The sequence below is a fragment of the Oncorhynchus keta genome, chromosome 22 (genome assembly GCF_023373465.1).
Source record: "Oncorhynchus keta strain PuntledgeMale-10-30-2019 chromosome 22, Oket_V2, whole genome shotgun sequence".
NCBI classification, from domain to species: domain Eukaryota; kingdom Metazoa; phylum Chordata; class Actinopteri; order Salmoniformes; family Salmonidae; genus Oncorhynchus; species Oncorhynchus keta.
The window spans coordinates 48,460,715-48,478,429 of NC_068442.1; the positions used below are offsets into that span (position 1 = coordinate 48,460,715).

Genomic DNA, 17,715 nt, shown 5'->3' on the forward strand with positions numbered 1-17,715 from the left:
TCGTCTTCATCATCTTCATCCTCATTATCAAATTTTGTAATATCAACGCAGCTGTAAAGTATACTGAACAAAAATCTAAATGCAACATGCAACAATTTCAAAGATTTTACTGAGTTACAGTTCATTTTGAGGAAATCAGTCAATTGAAATATATTCATTAGGCCCTAATCTACGGATTTCACATGACTAGGGATACAGATATGCATCTGTAAAAAAAATGGGCCTCACAATGGGCCTCATGATCTCGTCACAGTATTTTTGTGCATCTAAACTGTATATCAATAAAATTCTATTGTGTTCATTGTCTGTAGCTTATGCCTGCCCCATACCATAACCCCACCATCACCATGGGGCACTCTGTTCACAACGTTGACATCAGCAAACTGCTCGCCCACATAACGCCATACACATGGTCTGCGGTTGTGAGGCAGGTTGGACGTACTGCCAAATTCTCTGAAACGACGTTGGAGGCAACTTATGGTAGAGAATTGAACATTCTGGCAACAGCTCTGGTGGACATTGCAGTCAGCATGCAGTCAGCATGCCAATTGCATTTATTGCATTGTACAAAACTGTGGCCTTTCATTGTCCTCAGCACAAGGTGCACCTGTGTAATGATCATGCTGTTTAATCAGCTTTTTGATAATGTCACACCTGTCAGGTGGATGGATTATCTTTGTCACGTATGCCGAATACAACAAATTATATTGTGTTCATTGTCTGTAGCTTATGCCTGCCCCATACCATAACCCCACCGCCACCATGGGGCACTCTATTCACAACATTGACATTAGCAAACTGCTCCCCCACATAACCTTACAGTGAAATGCTAACTTACAGGCTCTAACCAATAGTGCGAAAACAAGGTGTGTGTGTGTGTGTGTGTGTGTGTGTGTGTGTGTGTGTGTGTGTGTGTGTGTGTGTGTGTGTGTGTGTGTGTGTGTGTGTGTGTGTGTGTGTGTGTGTGTGTGTGTGTGTGTGTGTGTGTGTGTGTGTGTGTGTGTTAATGTGTATGTGTGTATGTGTGTGTGTGAAGAAGTAAAAACAACAGTAAAAATACTTTTGAAACCAAGAGTAGCAAGTCTATATACAGACACCGGTTAGTCAGGCTGATTGAGGTAGTATGTACATGTAGGTATGGTTAAAGTGACTATGCATATATGATGAACAGAGAGTAGCAGTAGAGTAAAAAGAGGTGTTGGCGGGTGGTGGGACACAATGCAGATAGCTCGGTCAGCCAATGTGCGGGAGCACTGGTTGGTCGGGCCAATTGAGGTAGTATGGCAAGGGACAAATGCTCACGAACAAGGACGTAAGCACATTTGTTCCAAGAATTTGAGAGAAATATGCTTTTTGTGCATATGGAACACATCTGGGATATTTTATTTCAGCTCATGAAACATTGGGTCCAACACTTTACATGTTGGGTTTATTTTTTGTTGTTTAAAGTATGTCATGATTCGACTAAATTCGCACATAAAAATAAATGTTGTTGGAGAACCTTCTTAACATTACTTTGAATGACAAACGTATTGTCATAATGATACTACCGTGCTAAATGAATTAATTAATCTATCAGAGCAGTGGTCCCCCCCCCCATCTCATCTTCAATAGATTAGTTTGTTTGAAGAGCATATATTGGATATTGGTTCTTTACTTTAAATACTTCCCAAAGGAAATTATAAGGAATAGTACTGGATATAAACAGCTATAAAGATGCTTAATCGACATCAGCAAATAGATTACACAGGGCATATTAGTCAGGTCTTTACTCTTATCTATATCCGTCTTGCTTGAGTCTTTATCTTGGATCATTTCACAACCATTGTTTTTTTGTTTTTTTTGCTGTTCTTTACAATGCCCGAGAGACACAATCACAAATAAATTGAGGAAGGATATGGTCACTGTCTTTCACCAATTTATTTTTTATCTTATAAAATGCTCTTGAGGTTTTCAATTGCAACAACAACAAACAAGGTACAACAGGGAATGTTTAAGCAGTTGCTTTGAACAGTTACTCTACTATTTTATTCACTAACTTAGTTGTACGTTCCCTTCAGTCTAAAAAAAAAAAAACTTGTTGTGTACATACTTCAAGTTCAAGTTCAAATTCAAGTTCCTCAAGCAACTTAACTCAGTCTTAGTCCCAATTTATACCTACTTGTCGCTTTATCACGGGTTTACAAATATATCACAAAAACACCTCACAAGTGTGTAATAAATAACATCCCATGAAACCCAGGAGTCGCCCTTTGAACTTAACAGTCTACTGGGATGGGTCAATGAATTCAAGATACATGGCCTCTGCTATCGTGGATGAGCGTAAATTAAATACGTTTACGTGGATGTCAGGAGGGCCGGGAGAGGGGGGGGTTGGAGGAGTTAGCAGCAATACTCACACAGCATCTTGGTGACCTGGCGTCTCCGGGCTTTCTGCTGCTGGCTGCGGACGTTGCAGTAGCTGTTGCGGCTTGTCTCAGCCTCCATCACCTGGAGCATCTTCTCACGTTTGAGCTGCAGGCCGATGAGCAGGTAGAGAGCGCTGATGGTCAGCATGGGAAGCATGAAGAAAAGCAGGGTGGTCACTTGGATGGTCAAGTTGTACATCCAGCGGGGCTTGACCAGTGTACAGATGGCCGACTCTGGGATCTCCTTCCTGGTGGTGTCCCCTTCTGCCGACTGCAGGGTAAAGATGCCGTGCAGGCTGGTGTTGGGCACGGCACATAGCACCGAGATCCCCCACACGGTCATAATGACCCGTTTGGCATGCGTGTGCGTCACCACGTACTTGGCGCGTAGAGGGTGCACCACAGCGATGTAGCGCTCCACGCTGAGCGCTGTCACATTGAGGATGGAGGCGAAGCAGACCGTCTCGAACAGGAAAGTCTTAAAGTAGCAGCCGCCCTTGCCCAGGAGGAATGGGTAGTTCTGCCACATCTCGTAGAGCTCCAGTGGCATGCCCAGCAGCAGCACCAGCAGGTCAGACACTGCGAGGCTGAACAGGTAGTAGTTGGTGGGCGTGCGCATAACCTTGTTGCGAGCGATGACGATGCAGGTTAGCAAGTTGCCAAACGCGCCCACCAGGAAGATGAGCAGGTAGGTGAGGCAGATGGGGAGGAAGACAGAGGAGCGCAGAGGGCCCAGGTACTTCTCTAGATACTCCTCCTGTGTCAGGCATGCATCTACTACCAGCCCCGCGCTGCCGTTCAGGTTAGAGGTCAGGTTGCCACACATCCCCTCCTGTGGGCAGTCCCAGCTGTCAGCGGAGGAGCAGTTGTACCTGGATGTCATCGTGTTGGGATACGGAGCCTGCAGAGGCAAGACATTTATATTTTATTTATATTATTTATATATGATTTTCTGTAACATGCTCTTGTAGTGATAATACAAGTTAGAGTCCCTGCACTAAGCAAAAAGTTATTTAGTAAAATATAAAGTGCAGGATCATAGAAGGATATAAAATCTAAATGAATATGTTGGTAGTATATGTGGACGTAAATGTCTGCTCTCTGTTGATAATGTCTGAATGTGTGATTATTAATGTTGCACAGAATAATGTTCCCAGCATTTTGCTGTAAGGATTTTCCCGAAACAGACAGGGTGAAAACTGGCTAAACTCTAATTACCGGATGTTTAAAGCTCACTGGGGGCGATTTAAAGTTTCTGAGAAACTTGACCTTTGTCCTGTATTGCAGGGTTTCCCAAACTCAGTCCTGGGCCCCCTATGGGTGCACGTTTTGGTTTCCATCAAGCAAAACTTGATGGTGAACTGGGTAATTGAATCAGCTGTGTAGTGCTAGGGCAACAAAATCGATGTGCACCCATGTGGCCCCCAGGACCGAGTTTGGGAAACCATGCCCCAATGAACATGAATTACACTGAATTATAATTTTTTTGTTAATCTTAAATGTAAAAAAAAGACACAGCTAGCACATTTGGTTCCTTGGCAGTTGTGGGAACGTATGTTTTTGGTTTCACATTGGTTGTGGGAACGAAGCCATACACGTCCTGAACGTACGTTTCCCTGTTCTGGGGACGTTTATTTTTTGGTTGGAGGGATGTTCTGAGAACGTTTTACTCTGGTTACTTGAATGTTTTAATTTAATGCACTGAGAACAGAAATTCTTGGTTATTTGGAAGTTTCCTTAAAACTTTCACAGAATAAGACTTTTAATAACACTGCTAGCTTAATGTCTTCTTTTTTTATAACTCTAAGCACATACAGGACACATGGAAATTCATTTACTTTATTAAGCAGTAACCATGAAAACACATGTATTTTTTTATATAGTGCTTGTTTGATTATGTGTTTGCCATCAGGACTTGTCCACACTCCAAAAATTGCTGGGTTAGAAACAACCCAAATTGAGAAAATATGTGACAGAACACACATTGAGATATTTGATCTCAGCCATTTGGGTCACAAACAACCCACTGTTTTCTTTAAGTTGGGTAGTTGATGCTGGTTTATTGAGTTATGATCCAACCGGTCAGATCAGAACACTGGAGATGTGGCTTAGTAGGGAAGTGGCTTTCAGATAATAATTTTTGGCACCCCGTGAATGTAATTCCTATTAATCTGTTCTGTTATTATTGTCAAAACATGTTAAGGTTGAGCACTGACACTTTTGTAGCTTTAATAAGGCTTACACAAGTGTATGAGTTCCTTAAGTGTGTATGCATATCACAATGTTGGGATATTAACCACTTTGTTATAATATTTAAAAAATATATAAGTTTAGATTAAAATGTAGGGTTTGGCTTTCAGATAGGTATGTTTGTCCACCCGTGAGAGTAAATGTCTTCCTGTTCATGTTATGTTTGTACACTGCACATTGAACTCTCACGGGTGGCCAAAAATAACTATCTGAAAGCCACGGCCGTACTAAGCCACACTAGTCTTCTGATCTGACCCGACGGATCATAGCACAATAACCCAACTAAGTGACGCAACTGGCTGGGTCAAATATAACCCAACGTTTGTTCTGTCCACTATTTACCCAGTGCTGGGTTGTTTTTAACCCATGATGTTTTCAGAGTGCAAGGATAACAATGTGCTTTGATCCAAACCAGGCCTGGCATTAAAGTATATTAGTCAGTAATTGCACTACATTACTACATGTGAGTTCATTGAATACTACAAATGAGCTGTAAGTGTTCGGGTCAACTACTCACAATCAACTGCTTGGACAACAACAGCTATCCAAGTCTCATCTGTGTCAATACATGTGGGTTTGATGAAAGCCCAACGGAGCGTGACTGTGATCCCTGCACCATGCACCTGATACTCACCCCAGGTTTTTCCACTACTCTTCCTTGGTATATTGGTTTTAAATGGCTTGCCAGATGAGCACAAACCACCAAAGTTAACGTCACTCAGGGGTGTCTCTGAACGTCATCTGATGGTAATGTGAAGGCCTTTGAGGTCAGCGCCAGGCAATAGATGTCATATGACATTCTAGAGAGGATCATGGAGACTTGCTCCATCTAGGAGCCGGCCAATCTACAGTATATCATGTATACAATACAATATAAATGCACTTGTTAATAGCAGGGAGGGGGTTTGGAGTTGGCTCTATATTGACAAGTCAGAGTAAGGAGCAAATCAAACATACGATCCCCCTGCAGTGACTCATATCTGATCAAGGAGAGTCCATCATCAAGCCCCTTTGAAATGACAACGCAAAGGAAGTTAATCCAATGCGTTTGAGGATGACATCAAAGAGAGGGAGGAGATGGGTATAAACAGAGGAAGATTAAGGACATGGTGAATAGACGTCGAAGAGAGGGAGGAGATGGGTATAAACAGAGGAAGATTAAGGACATGGTGAATAGACGTCGAAGAGAGGGAGGAGATGGGTATAAACAGAGGAAGATTAAGGACATGGTGAATAGACGTCGAAGAGAGGGAGGAGATGGGTATAAACAGAGGAAGATTAAGGACATGGTGAATAGACGTCAAAGAGAGGGAGGAGATGGGTATAAACAGAGGAAGATTAAGGACATGGTGAATAGACGTCGAAGAGAGGGAGGAGATGGGTATAAACAGAGGAAGATTAAGGACATGGTGAATAGACGTCGAAGAGAGGGAGGAGATGGGTATAAACAGAGGAAGATTAAGGACATGGTGAATAGACGTCGAAGAGAGGGAGGAGATGGGTATAAACAGAGGAAGATTAAGGACAGAATTCAAAGAGAGGGAGGAGATGGGTATAAACAGAGGAAGATTAAGGACATGGTGAATAGACGTCAAAGAGAGGGAGGAGATGGGTATAAACAGAGGAAGATTAAGGACATGGTGAATAGACGTCGAAGAGAGGGAGGAGATGGGTATAAACAGAGGAAGATTAAGGACATGGTGAATAGACGTCGAAGAGAGGGAGGAGATGGGTATAAACAGAGGAAGATTAAGGACATGGTGAATAGACGTCGAAGAGAGAGAGGAGATGGGTATAAACAGAGGAAGATTAAGGACATGGTGAATAGACGTCGAAGAGAGGGAGGAGATGGGTATAAACAGAGGAAGATTAAGGACATGGTGAATAGACGTCAAAGAGAGGGAGGAAGATTAAGGGGTATAAACAGAGGAAGATTAAGGACATGGTGAATAGACGTCAAAGAGAGGGAGGAGATGGGTATAAACAGAGGAAGATTAAGGACATGGTGAATAGACGTCGAAGAGAGGGAGGAGAGGAAGATTATAAACAGAGGAAGATTAAGGACATGGTGAATAGACGTCAAAGAGAGGGAGGAATGGGTATAAACAGAGGAAGATTAAGGAGGAGAAGAGAGGGAGGAGTATAAACAGAGGAAGATTAAGGACATGGTGAATAGACGTCAAAGAGAGGGAGGAGATGGGTATAAACAGAGGAAGATTAAGGACATGGTGAATAGACGTCGAAGAGAGGGAGGAGATGGGTATAAACAGAGGAAGATTAAGGACATGGTGAATAGACGTCGAAGAGAGGGAGGAGATGGGTATAAACAGAGGAAGATTAAGGACATGGTGAATAGACGTCGAAGAGAGGGAGGAGATGGGTATAAACAGAGGAAGATTAAGGACATGGTGAATAGACGTCGAAGAGAGGGAGGAGATGGGTATAAACAGAGGAAGATTAAGGACATGGTGAATAGACGTCAAAGAGAGGGAGGAGATGGGTATAAACAGAGGAAGATTAAGGACATGGTGAATAGACGTCAAAGAGAGGGAGGAGATGGGTATAAACAGAGGAAGATTAAGGACATGGTGAATAGACGTCGAAGAGAGAGTCCACATGTCCACGATCCCATTAAATAATCAATTAATATCCGATTAGACATGAATGATTTGGTTTTAGGTGTTTGAAAACAAAACATGAAAATCAAATGAAATTTTATTTGTCACATACACATGGTTAGCAGATGTTAATGAGAGTGTAGCGAAATGCTTGTGCTTCTAGTTCCGACAATGCAGTAGTAACCAACAAGTAATCTAACCTATCAATTTCACAACAACTACCTTATACACACACAAGTGTAAAGGGATGAAGGATATGTACATAAAAATACATGAATGAGTGATGGAACAGAACGGCATAGGCAAGATGCAGTAGATGGTATAGAGTACAGTATATACATATGAGATGAGTAATGTAGGGTACGTACATTTACATTTACATTTAAGTCATTTAGCAGACGCTCTTATCCAGAGCGACTTACAAATTGGTGCATTCACCTTATGACATCCAGTGGAACAGCCACTTTACAATAGTGCATCTAAATCTTTTAGGGGGGTGAGAAGGATTACTTATCCTATCATAGGTATTCCTTAAAGAGGTGGGGTTTCAGGTGTTTCCGGAAGGTGGTGATTGACTCCGTAAACATATAAAAGTTGCATTGTTTGAAGTGGCTAGTGATACATGTATTACCTCAAGATGGCAAGATGCAAGATACAGTAGATGGTATAGAGTACAGTATATATATATGAGATGAGTAATGTAGGGTATGTAAACATAATATGAAGTGGCATTGTTTAAAGTGCCTAGTGATACATTTTTCCATACATTTTTTCCTTTGTTAAAGTGGCTGGAGTTGAGTCAGTGTGTTGGCAGCAGCCACTCAATGTTAGTGGTGGCTGTTTAATAGTCTGATGGCCTTGAGATGGAAGCTGTTTTTCAGTCTCTCGGTCCCTGCTTTGATGAACCTCTACTGACCTCGCCTTCTGGATGATAGCGGGGTGAACAGGCAGTGGCTCGGTTGGTTGTTGTCCTTGATGATCTTTATGGCCTTCCTGTGACATCGGGTGGTGTAGGTGTCCTGGAGGGCAGGTAGTTTGCCCCCGGTGATGCGTTGTACAGACCTCACTACCCTCTGGAGAGCCTTACGGTTGTGGACAGGATGCTCTCGATTGTGTAAAAGTTTGTGAGTGCTTTTGGTGCCAAGACAAATTTCTTCAGCCTCCTGAGGTTGAAAAGGCGCTGCTGTGCCTTCTTCACCACGCTGTCTGTGTGGGTGGACCAATTCAGTTTGTCCGTGATGTGTATGCCGAGGAACTTAAAACTCTCCACCCTCTCCACTCCTGTCCCGTCGATGTGGATAGGGGGGTGCTCCCTCTGCTGTTTCCTGAAGTCCACGATCATCTCCTTTGTTTTGTTGACGTGGAGTGTGTGGTTATTTTCCTGACACCACACTCCGAGGGCCCTCACCTTCTCCCTGTAGGCTGTCTCGTCGTTGTTGGTAATCAAGCCTCCCACTGTAGTGTCGTCTGCAAACTTGAGGATTGAGTTGGAGGCGTACATGGCCAAGCACTCTTACAGGAGAGGGCTCAGAACGCACCCTTGTGGGGCCCCAGTGTTGAGGATCAGCAGAGTGGAGATGTTGTTACCTACCCTCACCACCTGGGGGCGGCACGTCAGGAAGTCCAGTACCTAGTTGCACAGGGTGGGGTCGAGACCCAGGGTCTCGAGCTTGATGACGAGTTTGGAGGGTACTATGGTGTTAAATGCTGAGCTGTAGTCGATGAACAGCATTCTCACATAGGTATTCCTCTTGTCCAGATGGGTTAGGGCAGTGTGCAGAGTGGTTGTGATTGCTTCGTCTGTGGACCTATTGGGATGGTAAGCAAATTGGAGTGGGTCTAGGGTGCCAGGTAGGGTGGAGGTGATTGGGTCCTTGACTAGTCTCTCAAAGCACTTCATGATGACGGAAGTAAGTCGTTTAGCTCAGTTACCTTAGCTTTCTTGGGAACAGGAACAATGGTGGCCCTCTTGAAGCATGTAGGGACAGCAGACTGGGATAAGGATTGATTGAATATGTCCGTAAACACACCAGCAAGCTGGTCTGCACATGCTCTGAGGACGTAGCTGGGGATGCCGTCTGGGCCTGCAGCCATGCGAGGGTTAACATGTTTAAATGTTTTACTCACATCGGCTGCCGTGAAGGAGAGTCCTCAGGTTTTGGTAGCGGGCCATGTCAGTGGCACTGTATTGTCCTCGAAGCGAGCAAAGAAGTTGTTTAGTCTGTCTGGGAACAAGACCTCCTGGATCCGTGATTGACTGTAGACCCTGCCACATACCTCTTGTGTCTGAGCCGTTGAATTCCGACTCTACTTTGTCTCTATACTGACGCTTAGCTTGTTTGATTGCCTTGCGGAGGGAATAGCTACACTGTTTGTATTCGGTCATGTTGCTGGTCACCTTGCCCTTATTAAAAGCAGTGGTTCACACGAATGCTGCCATCTATCCATGGTTTCTGGTTTGGGAATGTTTTAATAGTTGCTGTGGGTACGACATCGCCGATGCACTTGCTAATAAACTCGCTCACCGAATCAGCGTATTCGTCAATGTTGTTGTTTGACACATATCCCAGTCCACGTGATCGAAGCAGTCTTGAAGCATGGAATCAGATTGGTCGGACCAGCATTGAACAGACCTGAGCGCAGGAGCTTCCTGTTTTAGTCTCTGTCTATAGGCTGGAAGCAACAAAATGGAGTCGTGGTCAGCTTTTCCAAAGGGAGGGCGGGGGGCTTATATGTGTGGGCGGGGGGGGGCTTATATGTGTCGTGGAAGTTAGAATAACAATGATCCAGGATTTTACCAGCCCTGGTTGCACAATCGATATGCTGATAGAATTTATGAAGTCTTGTTTTCAGATTGGCCTTGTTTAAATCCCCAGCTACAATGAATGCAGCCTCAGGATATGTGGTTTCTAGTTTACATAGAGACAAATGAAGTTCGTTCAGGGCCATCGATGTGTCTGCATGGGGGGGGATATATGCGGCTGTGATTCAAATCGAAGAGAATTCTCTTGTTAGATAATGCGGTCGACATTTGATTGTGAGGAATTCTAAGTCAGGTGAACAGAATTTATGTTAATGAGTTTCTGTTCTTTATTCTGCAAGAAAATGAAGAAAATAGAAAACTACTTCAAAAAACAGACTCCTATAGCCTATTACAGACAACGTCTGTTGACTGTAATAGGCTATACATATACATTAGCCAGTTTAATGAGTTTCCCCCTCTCTTGCAGGGAATCATATGCATTCTATCAGCAGCACATTGTGTGGAACCAGGCTGGAGAAAGAAATTTAGCTGGCTGCCAAATCAAGCCAAACCATGGCCATGTCAATTGTCCTTGGCATTTCAATTACATTACAGCATTTCCATCATGCCTCTAACAAGCCCTTATTGCTTGCTGCTGCTGTTGACAGACACAAGATTGCCTGGGCGCTACAGAGGATACAACACGGGGAGACAACAGAGCAGTGTCCATCAGGCTACCAGATGTTTCACTTAGTGTCCGGAGAATCCAGCATCATAAAAGAGTGATGTCTTCATGTTTCATATTTTATACTGTAAATCCGTTGACATTACTGTCTTAGTAGATAAAAAAGCGAAGAGAGGCAGGCATCAACAGCTCAGGACAGACCGAAAGCCGTTCGAAACTCCAGCGCAAACAAGATTCTGAGCAATAACATGTTTTCATGAATATGTACATTATGTTCTGTGGGTCATATCCTATAGGCTTTTGATGATAAGAGAAGACAAATCTGACCAACACTGTCGCATGAATTATTCCATTCAAGTTTCTCGTGCCTTTCATTCACTTTAATATCTACCTACACATCATGACCAATGACCTGGTCATGACCTGGTCGTCGAAACATCTCATTCCAAAATCATGGGCATTAATACAGAGTTGGTTCCTCCTTTGCTGCTATAACAGCATCCACTCTTCTGGGAAGGCTTTCCACTAGACGTTGGAACATTGTTCCAGGGGACTTGCTTCCATTCAGCCACAAGAGCATTAGTGAAGTTGGGTACTGATGTTGGGTGATTAGGCCTGGCTTGCAGTCAGAGTTTCAATTCATCCCAAAGGTTGTTGATGGGGTTGAGGTCAGGGCTCTGTGCAGGCCAGTCAAGTTATTCCACACCGATCTCGACAAACCCTTTTTATATGGACCTCGCTTTGTGCACGGGGGAATTATCATGCTGAAGCAGGAAAGGGCCTTCCCCAAACGTCTGCCACAAAGTTGGAAGCAAAGATTAGTCTAGAATGTCATTGTCTGCTGTAGCGTTAAGATTTCCCTTCACTGGAACTAAGTGGCCTAGCCCAAACCATGAAAAACAGCCTCAGACCATTATTCCTCCTCCACCAAACTTTACAGTTGGCACTATGCATTGGGGCAGGTAGCATTCTCCTGGCATCCACCAAACCCAGATTTGTCCGTCGGCCTGCCAGATGGTCAAGTTTTATACATCACTCCAGTTTCCACTGCTCCACAGTCCAATGGCGGCGAGCTTTACACCACTCCAGCCGACGCTTGGCATTGCACATGGTGATCTTGTGTGCAGCTGCTCAGTCATGGAAATCCATTTCATGAAGCTCCCAACGAACAGTTCTTGTAGTGACTTTGCTTCCAGAGACAGTTTGGAACTCGGTAGTGAGTGTTGCAACAGGGGACAGATGATTTTTACTCGCTACGCACTTCAGCACTCGGCGGTTCCGTTCTGTGAGCTTCTGTGTCCTACCACTTCACAGCTGAGCCGTTGTTGCTCCTAGATGTTTCCACTTCAAAATAGCAGCACTTTTAGTTGCCTGGGGCAGCTTTAGCAGGGCAGAAATTTGACGAACTGACTCGTTAGAAAGGTGGCATCCTATGACGGTGCCACATTGAAAGTCACTGAGCACTTTAGTACGGGCCATCCTACTGCCAATGTTTGTCTATGGAGATTGCATGGCTGTGTGCTCGACTTTATACACCTGTCATAAATGGGTGTGGCTGAAATAGCTGAAACACATGAGCTGTCGCACACCCAGAGAAAATAATTTTACATAGAGGTGCTGACTAATGGCGAATAAACTATATTTGATTTGTTGTCTTGCCATCGATTACACAGGCTTTGTGACCTATGACTTGGTCGACTCATACCAACACCTCTGCACATAGGGATAATCCAAATACAGTGCATTCAGAAAGTATTCAGACCCCTTCACTTTTTCCCCATTTTGTTACGATACAGAATTATTCTAATTTTTTTTATTCTATTTTTTTCTCATCCATCTACACACAATACCGCATAATGACAAAGCAAAAACAGGTTTAGCATTTTTTTCTAATTTATAAACAAAAACTACTGAAATATATTTACAGAAGTATTTAGAAACTTTACTCAGTACTTTGTCATAGCACCTTAGCACCTGAATACAGCCTCAACTCTTCTTGGGTATGACACTACAAACTTGGCACACCTGTATTTAGGGAGTTTCTCCCATTATTCTCTGCAGATCCTCTCAAACTATTTTCAGGTCTCTCCAGAGATGTCAGATCGGGTTCAAATCTCGAAGCCACTCCTGCGTTTTCTTGACTGTGTGCTTAGGGTCATTGTCCTGGTTTCCTCCAGATGTGATACTGAGCATTCAGGACAAAGAGTATCATATTGGTTTCATCAGACCAGAGAGTCTTGTAGGTAGCCTAGTGGTTAGAGCATTGGACTACTAACTGAAAGGTTGCAAGATTGAATCCCTGAGCTGACAAGGTGAACATCTGTTGTTCTGCCCATGAACAAGGCAGTTAACCCACTGTTCCTAGGCTGTCATTGAAAATAAGTATTTGTTCTTAACTGACTTGCCTAGTTAAATAGAGGTAAAAAAGAGAATATTTTAGGTGCCTTTGGCAAACTCCAAGTGGGCTGTCATGAGCCTTTTACCGAGGAGTAGCTTCTGTCCGGTCACTCAACTATAAAGGCCTGATTGGTGGAGTGCTGCAGAAATGGTTGTCCTTCTGGAAGGCTCTCCCATCTCCACAAAGGAACTCTGGAGCTCTGCCAGTGTGACCATCGGGTTCTTGGTCACCTCCCTTACCAAGGCCGTTCTCCCCCGATTGCTCAGTTTAGCCTAGCGGCCATCCTTAGGAAAAGTCTTGGTGGTTCCAAACCTCTTCTATTTAAGAATGATGAAGGCAACTGTGTTCTTGGGGACAATCAATTCTGCAGATATTTTTTGGTATCCTTCCCCAGATCTGTGCCTCGACACAATCCTGTCTTGGTGCAATACGGACGATCCCTTCGACCTCATGGCTTGGTTTTTGCTCTGACATGCACTGTCAACATTGGGACCTTATATAGACAGGTGTGTGCTTTTCCAAATCACATCCAATTAATTGAATTTACAACAGATGGACTCCAATCAAGTTGTAGAAACATCTCAAGGATGATCAATGGAAACAGGATGCACATAAGCTCAATTGTGTGTCTCATAGCAAAGGGTCTGAATATTTAAATAAATAAGGTATTCCTGTTTTTTTATTTTTGATAAATCCGCATAAATGTCTAAAACCTTTTATTTTTGCTTTGCCATTATCGTGTGTAGATTGATGATGAATTTTTGTTATTTAATCTGTAACAAAAATTCAAGGGATCTGGATACTTTCCCGAATGCACTGTACATGCAATAGGCCTAATTAAAATAACAGTGATGGTGGGCAGAGCATTGCCAGCGAAGTTGGAGCAGGAGAGAAAGCTGAACCCACCTAAAAAATTATCCTCTCCAAATCCACTCCACATTTTCACTAAAACCCACTCTGCTCACATTTTCACTAAAACCCACTCTGCTCACATCCTCTGATTCCAACACAGAAAAGCTGCTTTTTAAAACAGTCAAAGCATTTTTTGAAAGGACAACTATTTCTCTAATACTGTAATGAGTTGGAAGTCATATTTCATAGACATGGAAACACTGAACAGTTACTTTAATCTAGTTTCATTCAAGAGAGTTCTTAGACTTTACATCAATAGGTCAAGGTATTACCCCTTCTGACTTAAATATAAACTGTCATGACGTTGGCCTGGGGGGTAGGTTTATGACAGTCATAAATACCTCTTCTCCCCTTTTCCTCTCTCTACCCTACTGAGGTTACATTTGCAAAACCCTTGGTTTTAACAGAGATTTTGGGAACATCAGTAGGTGGGGGAAATTAACTCTATTCTGGTAATCCGACCAATTGAACATATGCAGTGATACTTAATGAATATGACGTCAGTTCAGTTGTCATCTGAGACATTCTCATCAATGATAAGATGACATAAACTCTACAGTGGAAAGTCTACACATCAGAGTTATCGGATTCACATGGAATTGTTGTTCAATTTAAATGTTTGAATATGAAATTATTTGTGATAGGATGAAATGTGATTTTAGCTTCTAAAATGTGAGATGTGGGTTTTCATAAGATAGGGCTGCTCAATCAGTGGCCCGCCCTGTGAAGGGACATGGGCTATAAAACTTTTCAAACACACCCTCCTCTCCCTTCCTATATAAAGCCTTGACGACAATAGAACTTCCTGTTCCGGGGATGTAGGACGATGGTCCTATGTCAGAATGGTTCAGATAATAACTACAGAACGAAGCCAACATCAGCGTGAGCTTTGGTTGCGAATGGTATGAACTTTGAACTCTTATTCACTACAGAAGTGATACCTCCTAGCCGTTGAGTTAGCAACCACAGCTGCAAACGTAGGTTAGAACGGAACAGACAGAGTATCCTGTCAACCACACAACGACATTACTACAACGTATTCAATTGACCACCAGAGACATTCTTCAAAGGACAAAGGACTTGGTTTGGCAACACGGCCTTCCATCTACCACCAACCTACTGAAGCGCAGCTCAGAGTAAATATTTATTGTATTTTCCTTTTCCAAATTGGCAGTAATTTAGAATGCATAAGATAGTGTATTTACGATAGCCCAGCTTCTTCCCTTTGTTCCTCAGTCTTCCTCACGACGCCAGGACAGCGGAGTCAATCACCACCTTCCGGAGACACCTGAAACCCCACGATATGAGACAACTGCCCAAGGAATGCACTCCACGATATGAGACAACTGCCCAAGGAATGCACTCCACGATATGAGACAACTGCCCAAGGAATGCACTCCACGATATGAGACAACTGCCAAAGGAATGCACTCCACGATATGAGACAACTGCCAAAGGAATGCACTCCACGATATGAGACAACTGCCCAAGGAATGCACTCCACGATATGAGACAACTGCCAAAGGAATGCACTCCACGATATGAGACAACTGCCCAAGGAATGTACTCCACGATATGAGACAACTGCCCAAGGAATGCACTCCAAAATATCAGCCAACTGCCCAAGGAATCCACTCCACGATATGAGACAACTGCCAAAGGAATCCACTCCACGATATGAGACAACTGCCAAAGGAATGCACTCCACGATATGAGACAACTGCCAAAGGAATGCACTCCACCATATGAGACAACTGCCCAAGGAATGTACTCCACGATATGAGACAACTGCCCAAGGAATGCACTCCAAAATATCAGCCAACTGCCCAAGGAATCCACTCCACGATATGAGACAACTGCCAAAGGAATCCACTCCACGATATGAGACAACTGCCAAAGGAATCAACTCCACAATATCAGGAACTCCTGTGAAATAAGAGCATTTGTGGACATAACTATGTTCTCTTTTATTTGCTGTATCTGTCACTTCTATTTACCGGTCAATAGGAAAGGGATTCGAAGACAATCTTTCATATGACACTTCATGTGACAGTCCCGTCATCCAATCCCTGTAGTCTGAATTTTTTGTTCTGCTATTTAAACATAGGAATAGCTCTGCCATCTCTGTCAAAATCAAAATCAAATTTTAAAAATCTAATCAAATCAAATATTATGTGTCACGTGCCGAATACAACAAGTGTAGATCTTACCGTGTAAATGCTTTGCTTATACAAGCCCTGAAAACCAACAATGCAGTTCAATAAATAGCGCTACAGTCAACAAGTGTAGATCTTACCGTGTAATGCTTTGGTTACAAGCCCTGAAAACCAACAATGCAGTTCAATAAATAGCGCTACAGTCAACAAGTGCTACAAAGTGCAGTGTTCAGAGGGACTAAAGGTACTTTTGGCTCCTAAACCAACATAATAGTTTTAGACTTCACTGAAAGGTTTGATCATCAGAACCATTGAACCAGGCTGAAAATCCAGCTCAATCTAAAAGTAGTAAAACCCTGAATTACGGGACTAAAATAACTGCTGGGAAATGTGACATGGTAACATTAGTAGCTGTACAAATTCTGGATTGCGTTTCAAGACTTTGTGTGAGTGCCAAAGATCAAGTGAATTCACAGACTGCTGACTTGGTTTTGGGAAAACATCATTTCACATTTACCAGTAATAAAACGAGTAGTTGTCATAGTGAGCTTGACTTCACTGTACTGTACCCTGGGGTGAACGGTTGACTAATTGAAGGCGATAGAGCACTCACAAACCAAATCAGCAAAACCTTTCAGCTTCCGAGTTCAAATCAAGGCAAGGCAATGTTTTTTTTTTTATCCTTGAAGAAACTGTTGTCAGTTTGTAAAGGGCATGAGATCTCGATATGATGTCATCGTGTATTAATTGTAATGCCATGACTGGTTTTTATGAAAGCTCTGATAAAATAACGTAATTAATGTGTCATGTAATGAATAATGTGGTATACAATTAAAGCTATGAACAATGTATGAAATAGATTGTTTGTATCACAGTAAACATTGATATATTTATACTGAATTAATGTACGATTTATACTGTATTAATGTACCATACTTTTGACACAAAAAAATCTCTACTAATGTTATCATGTCGACATCATACTGTAAAAACTCCTAAATACATTTGAAAAAAATCTAACAAAATACATCTATGCAAGTTTCTCAGCAAGAATAGTCTTACCTTCTAATTTTTCTGCTTTTCCCACCTTATATTCCTATGATGTCACACAAGTATCTTCTTAAGTAATGACTCTACAGCTCTTATTCAGTCATTTCCTACAGAGTGAAATTTCGCTGGTCAGTTGGTTTTAAGTCCATGCTTGTGAGCGTTCTTTCAGTAACTGTTCTTTCAGTCTGTCACGCGGTGAATATACTCCCCCTGTGCTCTCTCTCTCTCTCCTTACTCTCTGTCCTTCCTCTCTCCCTCTCCTTCCTCTCTGTCCTTCCTCTCTCTCTCGTTCTCTCTCTCTCCTTCCACCCTATCTCTCTCTCCTTCCTCTTTATCTTTCTCCCCTCTCCTTCCTCTCTCCCTGTCTCACTCTCTCTCCTTCCTCTCTGTCCTTCCTCTCTGTCCTTCCTCTCTCTCTTCTTCTCTTTCTCTCTCGTTCTCTCTCTCTCTCCTTCCTCTCTGTGCTTCCTCTCTCTCTCGTTCTCTCTCTCTCCT

At 42.9% G+C, this 17,715-nt stretch overlaps 1 protein-coding gene across 1 annotated transcript in view; it reads right to left on the reverse strand.

Annotated features, from left to right (window-relative positions):
• Window positions 1-17,364, reverse strand: part of nmur1a (neuromedin U receptor 1a) — a 71,867-nt gene extending 54,503 nt beyond the window's left edge. The window contains exons 1-2 of the mRNA XM_052475425.1: window positions 17,233-17,364; window positions 2,400-3,309 (exon numbers count right to left, since the gene is read on the reverse strand). Of these exons, the coding sequence (XP_052331385.1) occupies window positions 2,400-3,291 (892 nt within the window). The 5' untranslated portion in view covers window positions 3,292-3,309; window positions 17,233-17,364. The remainder of the gene's footprint in view (window positions 1-2,399; window positions 3,310-17,232) is intronic.
• Between the last annotated feature and the right edge of the window lie 351 nt (window positions 17,365-17,715).